General features: G+C 45.2%; 1 protein-coding gene across 1 annotated transcript in view; it reads left to right on the top strand.

Moving 5' to 3' along the window:
• Positions 1-19,501, top strand: part of FGFR3 (fibroblast growth factor receptor 3) — a 34,206-nt gene extending 14,705 nt beyond the window's left edge. Inside the window, exons 4-16 of the mRNA XM_031062716.1 lie at positions 477-600; positions 1,009-1,199; positions 5,721-5,865; positions 8,455-8,648; positions 9,520-9,665; positions 9,766-9,887; positions 11,127-11,237; positions 11,391-11,581; positions 12,261-12,383; positions 13,981-14,051; positions 15,472-15,609; positions 16,078-16,183; positions 16,272-19,501. Coding sequence (XP_030918576.1) covers positions 477-600; positions 1,009-1,199; positions 5,721-5,865; positions 8,455-8,648; positions 9,520-9,665; positions 9,766-9,887; positions 11,127-11,237; positions 11,391-11,581; positions 12,261-12,383; positions 13,981-14,051; positions 15,472-15,609; positions 16,078-16,183; positions 16,272-16,436 — 1,827 coding nt within the window. The 3' untranslated portion in view covers positions 16,437-19,501. The remainder of the gene's footprint in view (positions 1-476; positions 601-1,008; positions 1,200-5,720; positions 5,866-8,454; positions 8,649-9,519; positions 9,666-9,765; positions 9,888-11,126; positions 11,238-11,390; positions 11,582-12,260; positions 12,384-13,980; positions 14,052-15,471; positions 15,610-16,077; positions 16,184-16,271) is intronic.
• The last annotated feature ends 653 nt before the right edge of the window (positions 19,502-20,154 follow it).

Genomic DNA, 20,154 nt, shown 5'->3' with positions numbered 1-20,154 from the left:
TATTTGAGTCGGAGATGCCACATTCAGTTGTCAGCTAGCTTTGTTATTCTGATTATTGTGGAAACATAGAAGTCCCCATTGAAATCTCAATGTGTTACATTGTGTTGCATCACTTTTGATTGGTCTTAATGCTTTTTCTCATTAAGACTTTACAGAATTCACAGAATCACTGGGTTGGAAGAGATCTTAAAGATCATCGAGTCCAACCCATGCTCTAACACCTCAACCAAACCATGGCATCAGGTGCCTCATGCAGTCTTTTTTAGACACATCCAGGCATGGTGACTCCACCACCTCGCCGGGCAGACCATTCCAGAACTTTGACTCCTTCTGTGAAAAACTTTTTCCTTTTCCTTTAATTACCCTTGTAAATGGATCCTTGTGGTGTTCAGGCTTCCTCTGGGGTCCGAGTGTGTGGAAGCTCAGTGATTTTTCATTGGTTTGCAAGGTCTTAATGTTTTGATTTCTTCTCCCAGCTGCGACACCAGCAGTGGAGCCTGGTGATGGAGAGCGTTGTGCCGTCAGACCGAGGGAACTACACCTGCGTCGTGGAGAACAAATATGGCAACATTAGGCACACCTACCAGCTCGATGTGCTAGGTGAGATCCCTCTGCTTTCCCTCAACAGCTCGTCTGGGGTGGAATAGCTGCCTGATAGGATATGGGAAGCAGGAGCTTGGTTTCTTTCCCAAAGCGTTGGATCATGTGTCTTCTGAAACCAACAACAGGCTTCGTTTTGGCCAACAATTTGGGCTCACATCTGTGATCAGTAAATTAGTGGGTCTGCAGAGGGCCCAAGAAGGAATTGGAGGGCTGAAATGCCCCCTCCCTTCCCAGGTGGTCTTTCCCTGTTTGGCTTGAGAAGCCCTGGGTAGAGCAGTGATCAGGACACCCTAATTTGTACCCTTTCCCCTGAAAAGCTAGAAGATTAACATTTCAGAGGAGAATACTTGCTGGGGGAAAAATAAGACAAGTAAATTAGAATTTGCCTTCTTTTCTGTTTTTCAGAAAGGTCACCCCACCGACCAATCCTGCAAGCAGGGCTCCCTGCCAACCAGACTGTGGTGGTGGGGAGCAATGTGGAATTTCACTGCAAGGTCTACAGCGATGCCCAGCCTCACATCCAGTGGCTGAAACACGTGGAAGTCAATGGCAGCAAATACGGACCCGATGGAACCCCGTATGTCACAGTGCTGAAGGTTGGTACAAGCTCCTCCTTCTCACCCTCACGGCAGTCCTTCTGTAAGCCTGCCCAGTGGATTACTCCTCTTTTTGGAGGGGGTACAGCAAAAATGTCCTGAAATCGATATTCCAGACTCTTCTGTTTGCCAGAGATAACACTACTACTGTGGTGGCACAGATAAGTAAAGTTGTAAGAGCTGAGGCAATTGTGAGACATGCAGCATAATGAAAGAGCTGTCAGATTGCATTTGACCTAAAATTGTAAAAATACCCTTTTTTTTTTTACAGCTTCAATGGAGGTATTTTCAGGGTTTATTAAAATAAAAGTCTCCCAACTAAAACACATTCTTCCTTTTCCAAGTAAGCATTTGCAGCGTGCACATACCAAATAATGCTGAACTACCAGCACCTGAGAGCCAACATAATCTTGTTCCAGCCACTAAATTTGTGAACATTGCTGTTATCAATGCTCAGAAAAGCCGTTTCTTTTTTCTAAATTGAGCAAAAAGCACATAGTAAGACTTTGCTAAAATCCTTCCTTGAAAGGCAACTTTCAGATTACAGTCATAACAAAGCCAAGGGATTTGGTTCCCTTCAACCAATGTAAATATAAAAGTAGGGAATAGGGAGTGAGAAGCACATTGGACTTCTAAAATACTTTAAAAAATAGTTAAAGCCATCATGTGGTGGTATTTATTAAAATATATAGGGCCAAATTGAGTTTTTCTGGCTCTGCAGTTAGTGCTGAAAGCAGGTTTTGTCTCTGCAGCTTCAAGCTGAGGCTGTCCTGTGTGTGGACATTCCCTGTGCGCATCCTGCTGCACACACCCTTCTTCTCTTTGTATGAAGTTTAAAAAAAAACAACCACCACTTATCAGACAGTATCTACAAAACTGTAACGCAGCCAGATACATTATAATAAAAGCCAGAGACCCTGGAAATAATTACACAGATTGAAATAACAGATTGGTTGGAAGAAATGGTTGGAGACAGTTCTTCAGGACTGGCAACATGTGCTTCTTGCGAGCTTAGAAAACTTTTTATTCCTCGCCACCTCTCCAAATGTGTTTGAATTATGCATATTTGAATTTCCCCCTGGTTTCACAGCCCAGCACCAAGCTCTGAATAGCTGGTTGTGTCACATGCCATCTCATATAGTCTCCGAGCTCCGTGTGTGGTCCCTGTGGGATAAAGTGCTACCTTTTGGAAGTTTGCAAAGCGGCTGTGAACAGTGCCTTGTGTCACAAGCACAAGCCCCCATTTTGCTTTACTGTGGCAAAGAACATATAAATAGTCCTTATAAATAGTGTTTTAAAATTAAGTTGGAGCGGCACCGGGGTGGGTAGGTAATTAGAATTGCCAAATACCTTCTCTTCTGTGGACGGCAAAGGCTCTGCATTCCTTGAAGGGGAGCACAGGCAGGCATTTGAAAGCACAAGTTTTGTTTGGTTTTATGTTTTTTTGCTGAATAGGACCAGCACACGTCTATTTACTACTTCTGGTTAATCAGGAATGCTTTGAATTGTGTTAATGCCGGCATCAGCGCTGGGGCACGGAGCATTTCCATTTTGGGATGCATCTTTTGTGCGCCAGTCCTGGGCCTCCACAGAGCTGTGTCAGGCCCAGCTTTGCAGGGATTTTTCTTCTTTTCCTTTTTAAATGTGGTGTGCTTGTTTTTGATATGTAAAGATCTGATAAAATGATCTTGCTGTGGTCTCAGGGCTGTCCATTGGCGTTATGGAGTTGTTTCCCTCATGCCATGCAGCGCTGCTGCCCCGCCCCAGCATCCTGGCAGGAGCAGGGTGCTGTTAACAGAACTGCTCTCTCCTGCCCTGTGCTCTGCTGCCTGCAGGGAGATAAGGCTTTTTTTATCAGCCTGCCCTTCCCTCCTGCTTTCAGGAGATTTTGTGGAGTGTAGGAGCTGCTTTGGGGCAGTTTAAGTGTGGGGAATATCCCAGTCTCCATCCCAGCAAGGGAGACAGAGAGGTGCCCAGCATGTGAAATTCCCCTCCCTACATCTAAACGGGAGGGTGAGGGGGTGTCAAACCCCACCCAAGTCCAGATGGATAAGTTGAATGCTGTACTTTCAAACCATTTTTTAAACAGCCTGACAAAACCAAGCCATCACCTGCATCAGTTCCTGAAAGCCTGAGCTAATTTGTGATCAAAGAAAACCCCTTTTTCTTTGCAGAAGAGCACTAAATGCATTCCAGTTACAGAGAGGGGCTGGCAACACTGTGCCCAAGCTTTGTCAAAAGCTAAATAGTACATTCTGCATTGAAACATGCCTGGTTTAATTATAAACAAGGCAGCAACAGCAGGCAGGCACGTTTCCCCACTAGTCAGGGCAGACAGACTTGCACGTAAACCTTGGAGATGAGCTCAGGTCAAAACCAGTAGTGTTTGTCATCAGACATGGACACTGGGACTCCTCTCTGGTGCCTCCTCTGGGTTCAGTTCCTAATAACCTATCAGAGCTGGCTACCCCAATGATTTTAATGAGCTGCAAAAGTCATATTGCCAGGATCAGGCTTGGAAATGAAAGGCATCAAGCCTGGGCTGGAGAGTGTAAGACCAAAACAGAGAAGACATTTGCTTTATTTTCATTTCCAGAACTGAAGCTTCTTCTGAGGCCACTTAAAACAGTTATGCATTTTCAGCCAAAATAAAAACAAGTGTTTAGTGTTTAGGGAAAAAGCTGGTGTGCTGTTGTGGCAGCATAGAAGAAGAGAAATAAACCCATTGCTTAAAAGTCTGAAGTTTGTTTGATTTATATACACCACTTTATTTAGTAAAGAAGAGGCTCCTATAAGCAGTGGAAAAAATTACAGCTAATTTCTGAAAGGCAAAGTCAGCAGCGAGTTTCAGACCGCTGCTGCTTATATTTTGTTTCCAAATTCTATTTTGGAATCTGATAATTGAAACAGTATTTGCTGAGCCGGCTTGCAAACACAAATCTCTGCTTTAAGCCGTCTCTCTGCTGCTCCTGTCTGTGGAGTTGTTAAGAAACCATGGAGCCTTTGAGTGCTGTCAGATGGAGAAGGGGCAAACTGGTCTGTTTTTACAAAGAAATCGCATGTGTGAAGGGAAGGGAGCTCACCTGCACGTGGTTTGGGGGCCAAAGGCAGCTTCTTTTCACCAGCCAGGTGCTGGGTAAGGTGTCTCAGCCCAGGGTGAGCCGGGGATGTCACCACAGCCGTGCACAGTCAATCCTAGCTGATGTAGGTGCCATGCAGCTATTGTTTGGTTTACTGAAGTTCAGGTTTCTGTCTATTCCTGCAGTCTTGGATCAGTAAAAACGCTGAAGCCGATGCTAACCTAAATCTGTTCAATGTGACAGAACAAGATGAAGGAGAATATCTGTGTAGAGCCAACAATTTCGTAGGCATAGCCGAAAAGCCATTTTGGCTCCACATTCGCAAACCAAAACCAGGTAAACCACAGACTCTGTCCCAAGGCCCTGGCAACTGCAAGAATGAGCTATAACATTTTTAAGAATCTAGTGATTAAAATTACTATTCATTTTGTATTATACCCTGTCAACTGATGCTGAATGGCTTTATCTTATTTTCTTGCTAATTTTTTTTTACAAGACTGTAACGCCTATACAGCAATTGCCATGGAAAAATTCCCACAATAAAATGACTGTCAGATTTTCCTATCAACTTTTCATACTTTTATTCCTTTCCTTTCCTTTCTTTACAATTGAGTGCTGATAACAGAATTGCATGTTAATGACCTGTGACATTCCAAGCTCTGGAAAACCAAACTGTTTTGAGTTTTCGCCTACAAAACTGAGTTAATCAGTTTTGTCCTTTCGAGAAGTAATGGAGAAAAATAAATATCAACATTGGCTCATGCAAGCAAACATGTTAACTAGAGAGGAGAACCAGTCTCATGGGCTCTGGGGTTTGACTCCAGCCTAGAGGGCTTGACTGCTGTGTTATTTGGTGCCACTACAGGAAAGTTCCTTACAGGCACCCTCTGGTTATCAGCCAGATTTCTACTGCAGTGTCAAGGTCTGTGTAGTCAATATACAGATTTGAGGTGCCCACTGAAGAAATTCTAAAAAATTCTAGAATTCTATATTTTCAATAAACTCATGAACCATAATGTTTGTATATTCCTCTGATCAGCACTTGAATCTTTCCCCACTACATCTCCCCTCCTTTCCCCTTTCTTTCTGTCTGTCCTCATTTCCCATCTCTTTTTCCCCACCCCTGTACTCACCTCACTAACCCAAAGGCAGTCATATTGTGGGGGCAATTTTTCATTTGGATGCTTTTGCTTGCATGCTTCTTTAGTGGGACAGAGTAAGAACCTGGTGAAGGGAACTTTTTTTTTTTTTGGCTTTTGACTACAGGTTGCAGAGGGGAATGAATAAATAAATGCGGAAGATGGGCCATTGGAAAATGATTAAAAAAAAACCACCTTAATCTGCTTTTGAAATTTGCCTGTGGTGTCCTCACACTTGCTGGGAATGTGGCTTATTCTCTGTTTTCCCTCTTTCTATATGTGTGTGTTTTTTTTCCCCCTAGACGGCAGGTGTTAACACAACGGATAAGGAGCTAGAGATTCTGTACTTGCGAAATGTTACTTTTGAGGATGCTGGGGAGTATACTTGTCTCGCAGGGAATTCTATTGGGTTCTCACATCACTCTGCTTGGCTGACGGTGCTACCAGGTATTTCCTTCTGTGCTGGCCTCTCCCTCCCTCTCTAGGATGTTTTGCTTTGGAAATGCCAAGTTCCCGGGGCCGCCCCTTGCTTGGAGCAGGGGTGTTTCCCAGGGAGGTCTCTTCTCTGGGATTCGCTGCAGACCCCTGTTGCATACTTGCAGCTGACTCTTTTTGCATTGCATCTCAAAATTTAAATTATTGTAGTAATGATACAGTAAAATGCACAGAATCTTTTTTCTGTCTAATAAGAGGGAGGTATTCACAGCCTCTTTGTTAGGGCTGTTAAGTGCCAAAATAAGGAGCTTTGTGTTCTTACACAGACAGTGGGAGAAGAAAACCTCCCCATCAGATGATCCAGGGCACCTAAATTGGACATGAAGTGTGGATCATCTTATGAAGGATCCTTTCTGTCTGACCTCATATCTTAACCTAAAATTAGATGCATAAGTGTCTGGTGTGAGCACACCCTTCCCTGCCTGTAGCATTATTTCCACTTCACGGATGAGCAGGCCAAGATAGTGATCTCAAACAGAAGGTCAAGGAGAGTCATCTGTAGGCAGAGCACAGGAGTCCTGGCTCCCAGGGGCATTGCATGCTGCCTGCTCCAGCTGGGATCGATGAAAGCTGCAGTGGGCTTGAAACCCGAGGCCAGAGTGACCTCAATTTTGTGGTCCTTTCATGTGCAAAGCTCTCATTGACAATGAAGCCAGCACTGAATGTGCAACAGAGAGAGCTGTTCTGCAAAAGGGGGAATAGGGCTGTGCTGCCCCTTCACCTGCTGAATCTGCCTCTGGCTGCAGGGCAGGCTTGAGCATGGTCCAGGGAAGTACCAGCAATATTCACACTGAATCTCATATGTGCTGTGCCTTGCAGATAGTGCAGAAGCAAACCTTGAGTATGTTCAATACCCCCCTACTGAAAAGGCACCCAAAATCCTAAAGAGCCCACTTTGATTTACCCAATCATGACCACATTTGGGTCCATCTCACAACACATCCATCTCAGGAAGTGTTTAGAAACCGGGAACTTTGGCATTTCTAATCTTGACTTTATCTGTGCGGGTGATTTGGATGTAATCACTTTTACTGGGGCTTGGGACAGTCTCCTCCATGCCCAACCCTGCTGCCAGTGGGATCTGCTGATCTTTCCTGTTTATTTGCCAGCTCTGTAATAGCTGATCTGATCCTGTTTCTGTTTCTGACATCCACTGGATGAGAAAACATTTCCTCTGGTTGGAAGACTAATGTCTCTGTTATTTTCAGAATATCGCGATGTTGTCTCATCCGACTCACACCCTGCTTTTACAGTTTATGATTTCACACCTCTTGTTTAAGCAAAAAATATGCAGGAGAAAACTGACCAAAAATGAAAAAGTACAACTTTATTTTGAAGTCAGATGCAGTGAAGGACAGCTGTCTGTGCAGCAGCAGGCCCCCACAGAGAGGGGTGCAGGATACAGCCCACCTGGGGAACTTCAGCTTGCAATGCCTGTCCATTGCCCTCTGCTCTATTCCTCCCATAGCAGAGGGCAAGGCAGCTGCAGAACCAACCATAGTGCCTGATCCCAGGAGATCTGGTACTCCTGTCTTGTGGGAGGAGATGGCCATTGGCAGGATCAGGCCCTTCACAGCTGGCACACAGGCTGGAGCAGCCCCCAGTGTCACCAACAGCCCTTTCTCCATGTTCTCCTGGGCTCTGCCACCAAACACTTGAAACAGAGCCTGCTGCTGCCAGGGAAAGGCTCCTGCTGCTTGCTGAAGGGACTGCTCAGCAATGGACACGACCCATTCCTGAGCTAACCACACCAGCATGACTTCATCATAAAGCTTCCCACTGCTGACTCTCCCTCTGATGCCAGCACACCTTTGGGGGACAGAAAATCAGTCCCACCATGGCTCCTTCCTCTGGTCAACATGCCTGTCCTGAAAGGAACAAGGGCGAAAATACAGCTGGCCGTTGCTGGTCTCTAAGAAGTCTTGCAAGCAGGTTGCCACTGCTGATGGGCTCATGCCATCATCCTCCTGGCTATTCCACCTCTCTGGGACAGACCTTCCAGCCTCTTCCCAGCAGAACTAAGTTTTCATTAAATAATTAAGCAGATTTTTCTCTTGAGACTCTCTGGCTGTGTTGGCTCACTGCTGCGTGCTGTTCAAGCCCCTTGGTCCCTCAGGGCAGGCACTGGTCTGGTGGAAGTGTTTGTTGAAGAATCTGAATCAACAAAGTGCAGCAAACCCAGTCCTGCACATCCAAGGCATCCCAGCCACCTTGTGTGGGTTTGTGGAGAGAGCAAGATCTTGGTCAGAGGGACAGCACAGACGTGTGAAGATGCCTTCAGCCTAGAGCAGTGGTTTTCAGTCTGTGGGCTGGGGGCTCTTAAAAACCCAAAGTAAAATGACCCCAAAAGGGCAAACTGAACTAATGTTGTAGCTACAGCTGCAGGTGGAAAACCACTGGCCTGGGAGAGTCCCCTCACTGCAGTCACTGACACTGATGTAGCTGAACAAGTCCTGCCCAGATTCCCTGTGCTGTATGTGTGTAGCTGTGTGTGGGCAGCTGCCCAGCCTGTCCTGACTGCCATCTCTTGTCACCCTGCAGCCGAGGAGCTCATGGAGATGGATGATTCGGGCTCAGTGTACACTGGCATTCTCAGTTATGGCACTGGCTTTTTCTTCCTTCTCCTGGTGCTGGTCGTGGTGATTGTCTGGAGGATGAAAACGCCAAACAAAAAGGCCATGAACACCCCCACTGTTCAAAAAGTCTCCAAATTTCCACTCAAGAGACAGGTAACAGAAAGTAGATACAAGATTCCTATTCCCCTCTATGGTATCCCTCTTTTTTTTTTTCCTCCTCCATCTCTTTGAAATTCTCTCTAGGTGAGAAGCTCCACCAGAAAAACATTGCCCAAGAGGGACATAATTTGGCTGCAGCCTAGAAGTGTAAAATAAATAATATTTTATTTATTTCTATGCCCATGGAGCTTTGGCAGAGGTGGCAGCTGACTCTGGTTCGTGAGCAGCCCCCACTGCTGTTGGCCTTGCCCAAGAGGTTTTGGCACTGCAGCTGCGAGTGCCACAGAAGGCACATCTGGCAGGGAAAGTCCAGTCCAGGCTCCCTGGAGGAGCAGGGATTTGGGGAGAATGAGCACAACCAATGCTCTTTCCTGCTTTCACAGATGTCACTGGTGAGCCCAAAGCTGTTCCTGTGATGGTGGCAAAGGTTCTCTGTGAAGTTAGAGATGTTCTGCTGCATGAAATAGCAGAGGAGCAGGGCCAAAAGACACCACGTGAAACCCCACAGTGAGGGGTACAGATTTCAAGCTTTGTCTGCAAGCTCACAGTGGGCATTGAGAGTGCCAGGATGGGAGAAGTCACTTCATAGCCTGTATGGGCTGTGGAGATGCAACAGAACAACTGGATGGATTACACCTCCTGATGCTGGAGGGCACTGGCTGACCCGTCCCTCCTTTCCATCTTCTGAACACTTGTCCACAAGTGCCTAAAGGAGTGGATTTCTGCAAGGGTGGGGCATTTCCCAGTTAGAAATTCCCAGAAATCTGCCCATGGGCCCAGAGAGCTCAAACCTCCACAGTGATCCATCTCAGACATGGCCTGCCCTGGAGATACAGTTGGCAATAACACTTCATTTGCTCTACCCAAGCAGGTGTCGCTGGAGTCCAACTCTTCCATGAATTCCAACACGCCCCTGGTCCGGATCACGCGCCTCTCCTCCAGCGATGGGCCCATGCTGGCCAACGTCTCTGAGCTGGAACTACCTCCAGATCCCAAGTGGGAATTGACACGGTCTCGGTCAGTCAGAGCCACGGGTTGGGGTCTCTGTGCCTGCTGGGAGTGTCCCCGCACCAGAACCCCCTAACATCCCTGTCTGTCTGTCTGTTCCTCCCTCCAGCCTGACCTTGGGGAAGCCGCTTGGTGAGGGCTGTTTTGGCCAAGTGGTGATGGCAGAAGCAATTGGGATTGATAAGGACAAGCCAAACAAGGCCATCACAGTTGCTGTCAAGATGCTGAAAGGTATGGGCAGTCCACAGAGGACAGAACAGCATATTGTGCTGGGATTTCCTCTCTTTGCCCCTCTTTTAATTCTTTTATTCAAACTAGGTACAAACAGAAGAAAGCAGGAACAGCCTCTCCTCCCCTTTATCCACGCAGCCTGGGGGTGAGGGCTGTCCCTGGAGAGCAGGCAAAAGTGCAAATCCCATCAGGAAGAGGGGCTGGGAATTAACCCAGTTCTCTGCCAGGGGGTAATGGCATCCCTGACAAGAAGGGGAATCCCCCTCACTTCTAGCCAGCTCCGTGAATCAGCCCACTACTTACTCCTCCCCTAACCAGCGCTGCCTGTTCTACCAAAAGCTTGTGCAGCAGCCTCAGGTGGAGTTTGCAGAATTTCAGCTGGAAAACTCCTTCCTGAGGAGCTTTTTCATTGAGGAAACTTGGTCCCAGTCACCTGAGAAGTTAAAGGGAGACAGAAATGGGGGATTCAGCAGGTGCCTCTGGATAAGTCTCCACTTCCCATCCTGCCCCCAGACACAGTAACCACAGACAGCTGAGGAGTTCACCTGGAGCACGTAGGGCAGTGAGCAGCCTGGGCTTGAGGTTATATGGGGGGACATTGGGAAAAAAAAATAATATTTCTTATCAGAAATGGGTTTGGTTAATTTACATTTCCTTCATTTCTTATCAGAAATGGGTTTGGTTAATTTACATTTCATTGAGTCTTTTCTGAAGCTGGTTTGGGAATTTAGGAGCATTTCCATCTTTCCAAACCAAAACATTCCTTTGGGGAGGTTTTGCCAATTTTACTACTTTTGTAGATAGTTTTTTCTATTTTTGTAGAGAAATTGCAACTTTTCATCCAAAAAATACATTCCCTCCCAGCCCTGACCTTCCACCATTATTAATTCTTGTCCCCTAGAAATGAGGGACCGAAACTATCTGAAAAGCAGGTACCAGGTACCAAAATGTGAATTTTTTTCTTTAATACTTGTGAGGATGAAACAGAAGACAAAAGGCATTATTGGTTTCCATTCATTTACCTCCACTTATTTGTTTGTCTTTTTTTGTTGCCATAGTAGTAGGTTTTGTTTTTGTTTTGATCCTTCTTCCTAAAGTAGAATAAAGCCAAATACTTCCATATTCTGAGTATTGTTTCCCCATCAAAGCCCCACATGGCTGCAGAGCAGTTGTAACTATACCCCTAAACACTTACTTTCTTCCTGACATTTTTTTGCATTCCTCCTCTACTTTCTCCAGATGATGCAACAGACAAAGACCTTTCTGACCTGGTCTCTGAGATGGAAATGATGAAAATGATTGGGAAGCACAAAAACATTATTAACCTCCTCGGGGCCTGCACACAGGATGGTACGTAGCAGAGCAGCCCAGGACTTACAGGGTCGTGAAAGGCTCAGATTTGGCCATCCCTTCTTTATAATCACTGACTGCCCAAACTGGCCCAGATGAGATTTGGGTGGTCATCTCTTCCTCTGCTGGATGCTGATGTGCTGTTCCTTGCAGGACCACTCTACGTGTTGGTGGAATATGCGTCAAAGGGGAACTTGCGGGAATACCTCAGGGCACGGCGCCCACCTGGCATGGACTATTCCTTTGACACCTGCAAGCTGCCTGAGGAGCAGCTGACGTTTAAGGACCTGGTTTCCTGTGCCTACCAGGTGGCACGGGGCATGGAGTACTTGGCATCTCAGAAGGTGAGTTGAGAAACCTCATTTGGTAGAAGCCTTGGTCAAAGCCACGTGTTCAAAGGCTGGGAATGCTCTGTGGGTGGGACAACCCCAGGCAAAACATTGCAAGCTTCTCCCTTTAGAGGCCAGATTTTGCTTGATGAAGTATCTTGGGGTTTTGGAGCTAGAGGTTCCATCCATGTGCAAAGTCCCCATATGCAGGCTGCATTCCTGAACCATGCAGCTGCACAGCTCTCACCTGCAGGACCATTAGCACCCACAAAATGCCTGTAAAAGCACCAGTGACCCAGACCATTCTGTGAGACTGTGCATTTTGGATGTATTTGGGATACCTTAATTTGAAGATCCTTAAACTTCATCCTGCACTCCCCTGCTGGGGGAAGCAGCACAGAAAAGCAGCTGCACATCCCAGGGGAGAGGAGTTGACTTTCTCATCTGTACATCCCACCCAGAGAGGAAAGGCGCGTGCATGGCCGTGCCGGCTCCAAGGCCACCAATTTAGAGTTGCTAAGAGGTGGTTCCCACTGAGCAGGCACGGTGGGGTAGTGACACACAGAGCCAGGAGCTGAGCAGTGCCCACAGCTTTATGAGCCTGGGAGTCAATGAAACAGCAGCTCATAAACCACACGGTGCTGTTGGTTCCAGCTAACGAGCCCTTATGTATTGGCTTGCTCACCTTTCACAGTGCATTCATCGCGACTTGGCAGCCAGGAACGTGTTAGTCACTGAAGATAATGTGATGAAAATTGCTGATTTTGGCCTCGCTAGAGACGTTCACAACATTGACTATTACAAGAAAACCACCAATGTAAGTACAGAGCTGCCAAGCACACGCAGTTCTCCTTCTGGCTGGGAGCTTGGTCATCCCTGCAGCAAGAGGCCCTTGTCCCACATCTCCCTTCCTAGAGGGGCTTAGGAGGAAGAAATCTGACAAGGACTTCACCTGCTGAGGGACTGTAGATAGGCTGGTCCCAGGAGTCTATCCACTATCTGTTTTTTTTCCCTGACAGATCCTGGTCCTGCTAGCAGGTGGTTGTGAGGTCTCAGCTCTGGCCAGGATGCTTTAGACTAAGAGAAACTCAGGTTTCTCACAAAAAGGAATGGAGGCCTTTCCAGTCTGCTCCACTACTGTTCATAAAGGTCCCAAGGATCTAACTTCTGTCTCATCAGAGCCCTTGACAGAGGAATGTCACTTCTTGTATACCTGGATCTACCTGTCTTTCATGTATTTCTCTCTTTTTTACATCTGAGCTTCTTGGCTCCACTGCCAAGAGTGAGAAGATGGCCCCAGACAAGGGCTGAGGCCTGGAGCTGTTTATATTTTCTGTAGAGATAAACTTACAAATGAAGGGCTGAGAGAAGAGGCCCTGTGTCTTGGTTCAGAGCCTGCAGCAGATGTTGAGCCCTGAGGGAAAACCGTGGCTAGAACAGAGTGAGGAGATGGCAGTGGAAGACTGAGGGCAGTGCAGAACCTGTGGGTCCTGGGATTGCAAGGGGTTTAAATATCCAAGCAGTCCTTGGAAGTCCACCATGTCCATCCTGATCCACTTCAATGGCATATCAGAAATCTTCCTTAATTGCCAGGATTTCTTAATCATAAACTAATAACTATTCTTGGGAATTTTAATCACAGATCAGATAGTTTATTCCCTGTTTGAGCCGTGTGGAACAACTGAGAGCATAATCCCATTTGTATATCCTGCCTGTGTCTCATCTCTAGTTGTCTCCCACACAGTGGGTGAGAAGAGGACAAAGTTCCCCCATAACCATATTGTGGTTCAAACACAGAACAGTACTTTCTGTCTCCCTCCAGGGGCCAAAAAAATGCCCCAGAGAATTATGATTAATCTAGCCTTTCTCATCTTGTATTTCTCACATGACAGTCTGTGTTTATGACCCTGATGTAGGATGGGATCTGACCTCCTCCTTTAGCCTCCAGCAGGATCAGGATTTGTTTCTTAGAGGACCTGGCCCTTGTCTTCACTCTTTGGAAGTTTCCCTTCAAATTGAGCCTAAACTGGGTTTGGACTTGGAGTCAACTGTACTTTCCAGACAAAGAGATGGAAAGTGTTGTCCCATGCTCTGCCACAGAGTTCACTGCATCTAGAGCCCTGGATGCTGTTCCCATGCAAAGATTTAGATTCACTGATATGTTAAACCTGCCTTGGCAGTGAAATACAGTCCTCTACAGAGAGCATTCACTGCAGAGATTGTCAGTGAAGATCCAGGGATCAAATGCTCTAATCTGTTTATATGGCCACTGCTGCTTTGCCCAGTGACCGGGAAGGCAGATGTGGTTGTTAATGAAAATGTTTCAAACTGGATTAGAAAAGAAGATTCAGATGGTGCCGTTTTGGCTGGGAGAATATGCTGATGGGATGTTCCCACTGTCTTCCTAATTACAGGGTCGGCTGCCTGTGAAATGGATGGCTCCAGAAGCCTTGTTTGACCGGGTCTACACTCACCAGAGCGATGTGTAAGCAAACCCACACTTAAAAAAAAAAAAATACAACAGGGAAATCAACACCTATAGTATCGTACAGACAAAAGTACTACTAAGCATGACCAGGGCTCATTCCCTGCTGGAGTGCCTGGGGATGCAAAAGTACAGGAATTGATTCCAAGCTGCATCTTCACGCACGTGGTTTTATTTTGCTGTTATCTGGTTGCTTTCATCTGAGGGTCTCTAGGGAGCTGCTGAAAAATTACTGGAAAGCAGGCAGGTATTTCGTCCACGTTATAGATGAGGTGATTCATTCAGCAGTTGAAAAATATTGTGCCAAAAAAACCTCATGAGAAATAAAATTACCCTCGGCACCTTTCACACTTTGCTCCAGACTGTTACACTTCAGTCAAGGATGTGCAATGGGCTTGAAATGTTCTGTCTTTTGTTAGAATTGATCAAAGAATATTCAGCAAATATAGCCTCAGATTAATTTTGCCATTTCATTTATTTTCTTTATTTTTTCTAATCCTGTCTCATCTGTTTTAGTGCCTCTGCACAGTAACCAAACAGCAGAGCATTCCTTACATGTAAATCAGTAACACATCTGAATTTTGCAAGGGCTGAAGCAGTTCCACATATACACTAGCTTTTTATTGTAATATTTGATCAATAATAGCATTTTTGTAGCTAGTCTGCCTTCTCCCCAGAGCTCACTGCTCTCAATTGGACAAACAAATCCTTTCTATTTCTGTATTTTTCAGATATTTTGGCTTTTATTAATCTTAAATCATACTTTCCTTGCTTAGGTAATGCTGCAGAGGGCATGACAGATAAATCAAAGCTAGAGAATGGGAGAGTGAGTGTGTATGAAAACGAAACAGAGACAGATAATCCCTGTTTTTAGAAAGAAAATGAAGAAGGCAAAAGATATTTTTGAAAAAAAGGACTTTTAACCAGAGCACAGCTGCAGGACTGAAGTGTGTAGCATTAGTGCTCTGCTGATTTTTGTTGGGGTATTTTTCCCCCGGCTTGGCCAGTGAAATGGGTGTTGTAACAAGCAAGTTTTGGTATCAGCTTGCACAATTAGTGGCCTGTGGTTCCAAGCCTGCAATTCAGTGAAGCCGTGCATGAATAATTTGATTTGTTCCATTCAGTGGAGCTGGTGGAAGACCTAACAAAGAGCTGGCGGTGATAGATGGGCTGTCACCTATCTGATTAAATGCTCATTTCAATTTCAGACTTGGTGCCTGGGATTTCTTTGCTATTGAGTTGGATCAGCAGAGATCTCCAAGTAACTAGTAAAAATGGCCTAGGCAATTAGTCATGCTATTGATGACTTTGTTAGCTATGCATGGCTGCACAGAAATAAAGCCAAGCAAGGGGGATGGGATATGGGGGGCTTGGAAAAAAAAACCTCATTGAATTTTAAAGATCTTTCTTTGGTTTCCAGCTGGTCTTTTGGAGTGCTACTATGGGAGATCTTCACTTTGGGAGGGTCTCCATACCCAGGAATTCCCGTTGAGGAACTCTTCAAGCTCTTGAAGGAAGGCCATCGGATGGACAAACCTGCAAACTGCACCCATGATTTGTGAGTGTGTGCTGGGGGCTGACCTTGCTGCACTCCCCATTCCCTCTGAGGCCAAATACACCCCACTGGGCTCTGGAGTCTGGGACATCCCCACTGGGAAATTGTGTGGCCATCTCCAGGTAGCCTTTCCTCAGCCCAAGGCTGCTGAGTGACACACAGCACCTCCCCTCAACTGGGCATGTGGCGCCTGGGGTGTAGCTCTGGTGTGTCACCTTCAGGACAGATCCTCCTCCTGCTCTGGGGGCACGGTCATGTGTCAGATGATCAGTGATGAGGACCATGGCTCCACAAAACCATCAGATGATCAGTGATGAGGACCATGGCTCCACAAAACCCTCCTCTTCCCCCCAGCTGGCTGTGGCTGAAGCTGTATTGGCCACAGCTGTTCCTTCAGCAGTTTGGAGATGGGTGGGCAGCTGGGTGGGTGTCACTTGGCCACATGTGACTGTGCCATGTCTCCGTGTGCAGGTACATGATCATGCGAGAGTGCTGGCACGCCGTCCCCTCGCAGCGACCCACCTTCAAGCAGCTGGTGGAAGACCTGGACAGGGTCCTCACTGTGACATCCACCGATGTGAGTGTGGTGTGATGGGTTTGGGAGGGGGTCACGTGGTCCCTGGCATGGGGGACCCCCAGCACTGATGTCTCTGTCACCCTGGCAGGAGTACCTGGACCTCTCGGTGCCCTTCGAGCAGTACTCGCCGGCCGGGCAGGACACCCACAGCACCTGCTCCTCAGGGGATGACTCGGTCTTTGCACATGACCTGCTGCCTGATGAGCCCTGCCTGCCCAAGCACCCGCCCTGCAATGGCGTCATCCGGACGTGAGCGCCCCCGGGCACATGGACGGACAGACGGGCAGGTGGGCATTGTGCCCGTGGAGGCACGAGTGCGGGGCGCCAAGCGTGAAACCGTACTGAAGGATCTTCCAGTGGAACTGTGTGATGGTGCCTGGAGATTTGTGTTGTTGACAAGCTGTTCAGGGTAAAAAGAAAAAAAAAAAAAAAAGTAACTTCTTTTTTCATCAATTTTTTTTTTAAATTTTTTTTTTTCCCTATTGCTGTATGAAAAGTCAAGAAGCACTGTTTGGCCTGAAGGAACTAATCTCTTGCCAAGATGATCTATCCTAGATGATTTTTTGTTTGTTTGTTTGGTTTTTTGTTTACTTTCCATTTTGTTAGGGATTTTTCCTTTACCACGCAGAATGTTGAACCTGGGGAGTGCTGACCTCCCTGACCTCCCAGCCTCCGTGTTCCGAGTGCCACAGTAACCGTTCTGTGCCTGCAATACGAAGAAAAGAGAAAAAAGAAATCTTCCTTTAAAAAAAAAAAAGTGTCAAGAATGTGGAAATTCTTCGCTTATGCAATCTGTACATGAACCTTTTTGGTGGAGCTGAAATGCCACGTTGCCTGCAGGGATTCATATATTTATAAAAATATCTATATTTTTTTTGTCGTCGTTTTTATAGCTTCACGATCGTACTACCCAGCTACATAGAAGGAATCCTTTCTGGAAGAAGAGAGAACAAAGCTAAGAAAAATGCAAATTTGTCATGGAGAAATGAAAGTAAAAATGGTAAAAAGAGATGGTCAAGTCATCTGAAGTGTCAGCGCCTTGGCCCTTGCACGGGGCTGGGAGCGACGGGCCGGTGCCAGGGCAGGAGCAGAGCCCAGGGATGGCAGAGACCCCATGGGGTCCCTGGGAAACAGAGCATACACCCTGACCTTTGAGACCAGCCAGTTGGGGGAGAAAAAATGAATAAATCTCATTTTTGGGGTTTGCCTGTTCTTGCTTGCCAGGGGGGAGTGGGGGGAGCAGCTCCTCCATGCACCCCTCGAGGCCAGAGTGGCTCCATTTACGTGCAGTGACTTGGAGAAAGAAGTTACGGGTACCTGTAGGCAAGAGCCTTTAACTTATATCAAAAAGGTTTATTCCAGAGAATCTGTGTATATATCTATAAATATATCATGTATATATATAAATAAATATATTAAAAGAAAAGAATGTATAATACTAATGCAACATAAAGCAGTACTGAGAGAGAGAGTCTCAAGATACGAGCATTGCAATCTAGGATATACTGATCTGGGCAAAAGAAAAGATGTTTTTGATTGTTTGTTTTGTATCTTCACAGTTTTGTTTTAAAAATTGTACCTTAACATGTATATTTGTAAAGTTATTTATAGACATTAACATATCTGTTCATTGGTTTAAATAGCATAGCGTTACTGTAAACTTTAAATTTCACCAAACTTAAGGGTGTTTTTTTTAACTTATTAAAAATGGAGAAAAAATATATTAATCAAGTTTTTCCTTTGTGTTTATGGGAAATATTGAGAGAATGTATAGATGTACAGTCCTTTAACAAATTACATTTAATGTTATAAATATATATATGTATTCATTAAAAAAATATTAGTTTATCCTGGATTGCAGTGAGCAAAGGTAAGTTTATTTTTCAATACATCACCAGTGGTTAAAACCAAACAAATAGCAGCAGAGAGATGATTTTTACATATTTCAGAAAAACAGGGCCAAGAATTCTTCCATCAGTTTAACCACTGTGCATTAAGGGGGTGTGGGTGTTTATTTTTCTATTTTCAAATGAAGGTATTCTTTGTGGTCGATTTAATAACAAGTGTGCAGCGAAGTGAAATGTTGACTTTGGATGGTGCAGGGTAGGTTTTTTCTCTCCCCTTTGCCAGTACTGTTGTATTTTGGGCTTCAGAAATGCCATGTGAGCAGAATAGTGACACTGTTTGCAGGAGAGCTGCTACAGCTGCATATTTCTTTTGCATCTAATACATTGGAAAGTGCCAGTGATGCCTGATTTTTGGTGTTTAGAATGCTATGCTGTTTTGTTCCTCAACGCCAGATAGCTGTGTAAAAGCACAGGAGTGACCTAAAGAATGTTAGCAGGAATCAAGCTGACAGTGGGGGATGTTTGGGCTGAGGATTTTTGTGGGTGGGGTTTTTTTTTTTGTCCAGAAGTCTTCTTTATGTACTACCAGAAGAGGCAAAGCAAATTACATCCTGAATTCTTTCTTTTCATTTTTCTCTGGTGCATATTGCATATCAATGTTTCAGAATAACAGGATGACAGCATCTCATTTAAATATTTTTTTCTTCTTAGAGCCACAGAATCCTTATCCTAAAATAAATAATTTATAGTTTGAGGTTACTTCAGTGGAAGTTTGAGAAGGTAGATTTCTATAGTTTTTTGTTTTGTTGGAATAAAAAAAAAGATTTTTTTGGTATTTTCTTACAAATGTCTGCTAATTGTGTACATTCCAAGTACTCGAAGCAAAGAGTTTTCCTGTACTGAAAAAAGAAAATGTACAAAACTGTGCATGGTTTTAAATGTTACTAGATATTATAAATATATATATAATTTATTGAGTTTTTACAAGATGTATCTGTTGTAGACTTGTTGACTTTAACATTTCTTATTCAATGCTTATATAGTTTTATAGCCTGGACTATTATCTTTAAAAGCTTAAAAAAATTAAAAGTTCCAATTTTGTTACATTTTATACTGTTGATGTTACAATCCACAGGTTTGCATAGTGTGATTTTTTGCAATGAGCAACTCTGTTCAGTTTATTTTAATACTGTACTTCTGTGCCTGACAGCTGCAGCTGTCAAAGGTGTGAGATGAACACTAAATAAAACTATTCTGCTTTTGTTAACATGGGAAACTTACTTCTACCAAAAAAAAAAAAAAAGTTGATTTGGGGTTTATTCCCAGTTGTGAGGGTCCTTTGCAAAACCAAGTGTCCAGGCACTAGGACTTGTAGTGCCAGGAAGGTTTAAATTTTTTTTATAGTGCTGCTTTGCAAGTCCTGGCCAATTCAGGTTTTGTATTCATAATAAATTATATAGCCATTTTGGTAGAAGGGCAGTCTTTTTTATTTGTTAGTAGGTGTATTTATAGCCACACGAGCCATTGTGTGCACAGAGGTGTCAGCCCTGGCTTTGACTTCGGGGGCTAAGCAAGGGAACTCAATAAAACCTGGTTTTGCTGGTAGCAGACAATGCAGGGGATGTTGCAGCTTGGGAAACTTAATACTGATTCCTACAAGTGATCCTGTTGAAATGCATTCCAGAGACCTGGATGTGGGCATGCAAGTTTGCCTACCTGTGTACAGCCTGCCCACTATCAAACCTTTGTGCTTTAAGCAGCTGGGCATGGAATGGCATGCATCCAAGGAAGTATCTGTGGCACTGGGACTGGCACCAGCACTGTTCCATCCTAGATTTAAAAAAATATTAAAAATTACATGGGGTTCAGGTAATTTCCTTGCCATGGTAAGAAAAGACACCATTCTTTTAGCACCACTGTGTTGTGGGAGGAGTCTTGCAACCTGAAGTGAGTTGCTTCCATGCTTTAAGGACACACTGGTGGCCAGCCCTGAGCCCTGCCCCAGCAGGAGCAGCATGGACCAGAGGACCAACCCTGGCTGTTCAGGGCTGCAGGCAGAACATGGCTGAATGACCTTTTGCTGGCTCATGAGGCTAAATGGCCTTTTGCTTCATCAGGGCAGGG

The sequence above is a fragment of the Geospiza fortis genome, unplaced genomic scaffold (genome assembly GCF_000277835.1).
Source record: "Geospiza fortis unplaced genomic scaffold, GeoFor_1.0 scaffold730, whole genome shotgun sequence".
In the NCBI taxonomy this organism is placed as follows: domain Eukaryota; kingdom Metazoa; phylum Chordata; class Aves; order Passeriformes; family Thraupidae; genus Geospiza; species Geospiza fortis.
Note: the sequence above shows the minus strand (reverse complement) of the source record. Positions and strands in the feature narration are given on the sequence as shown.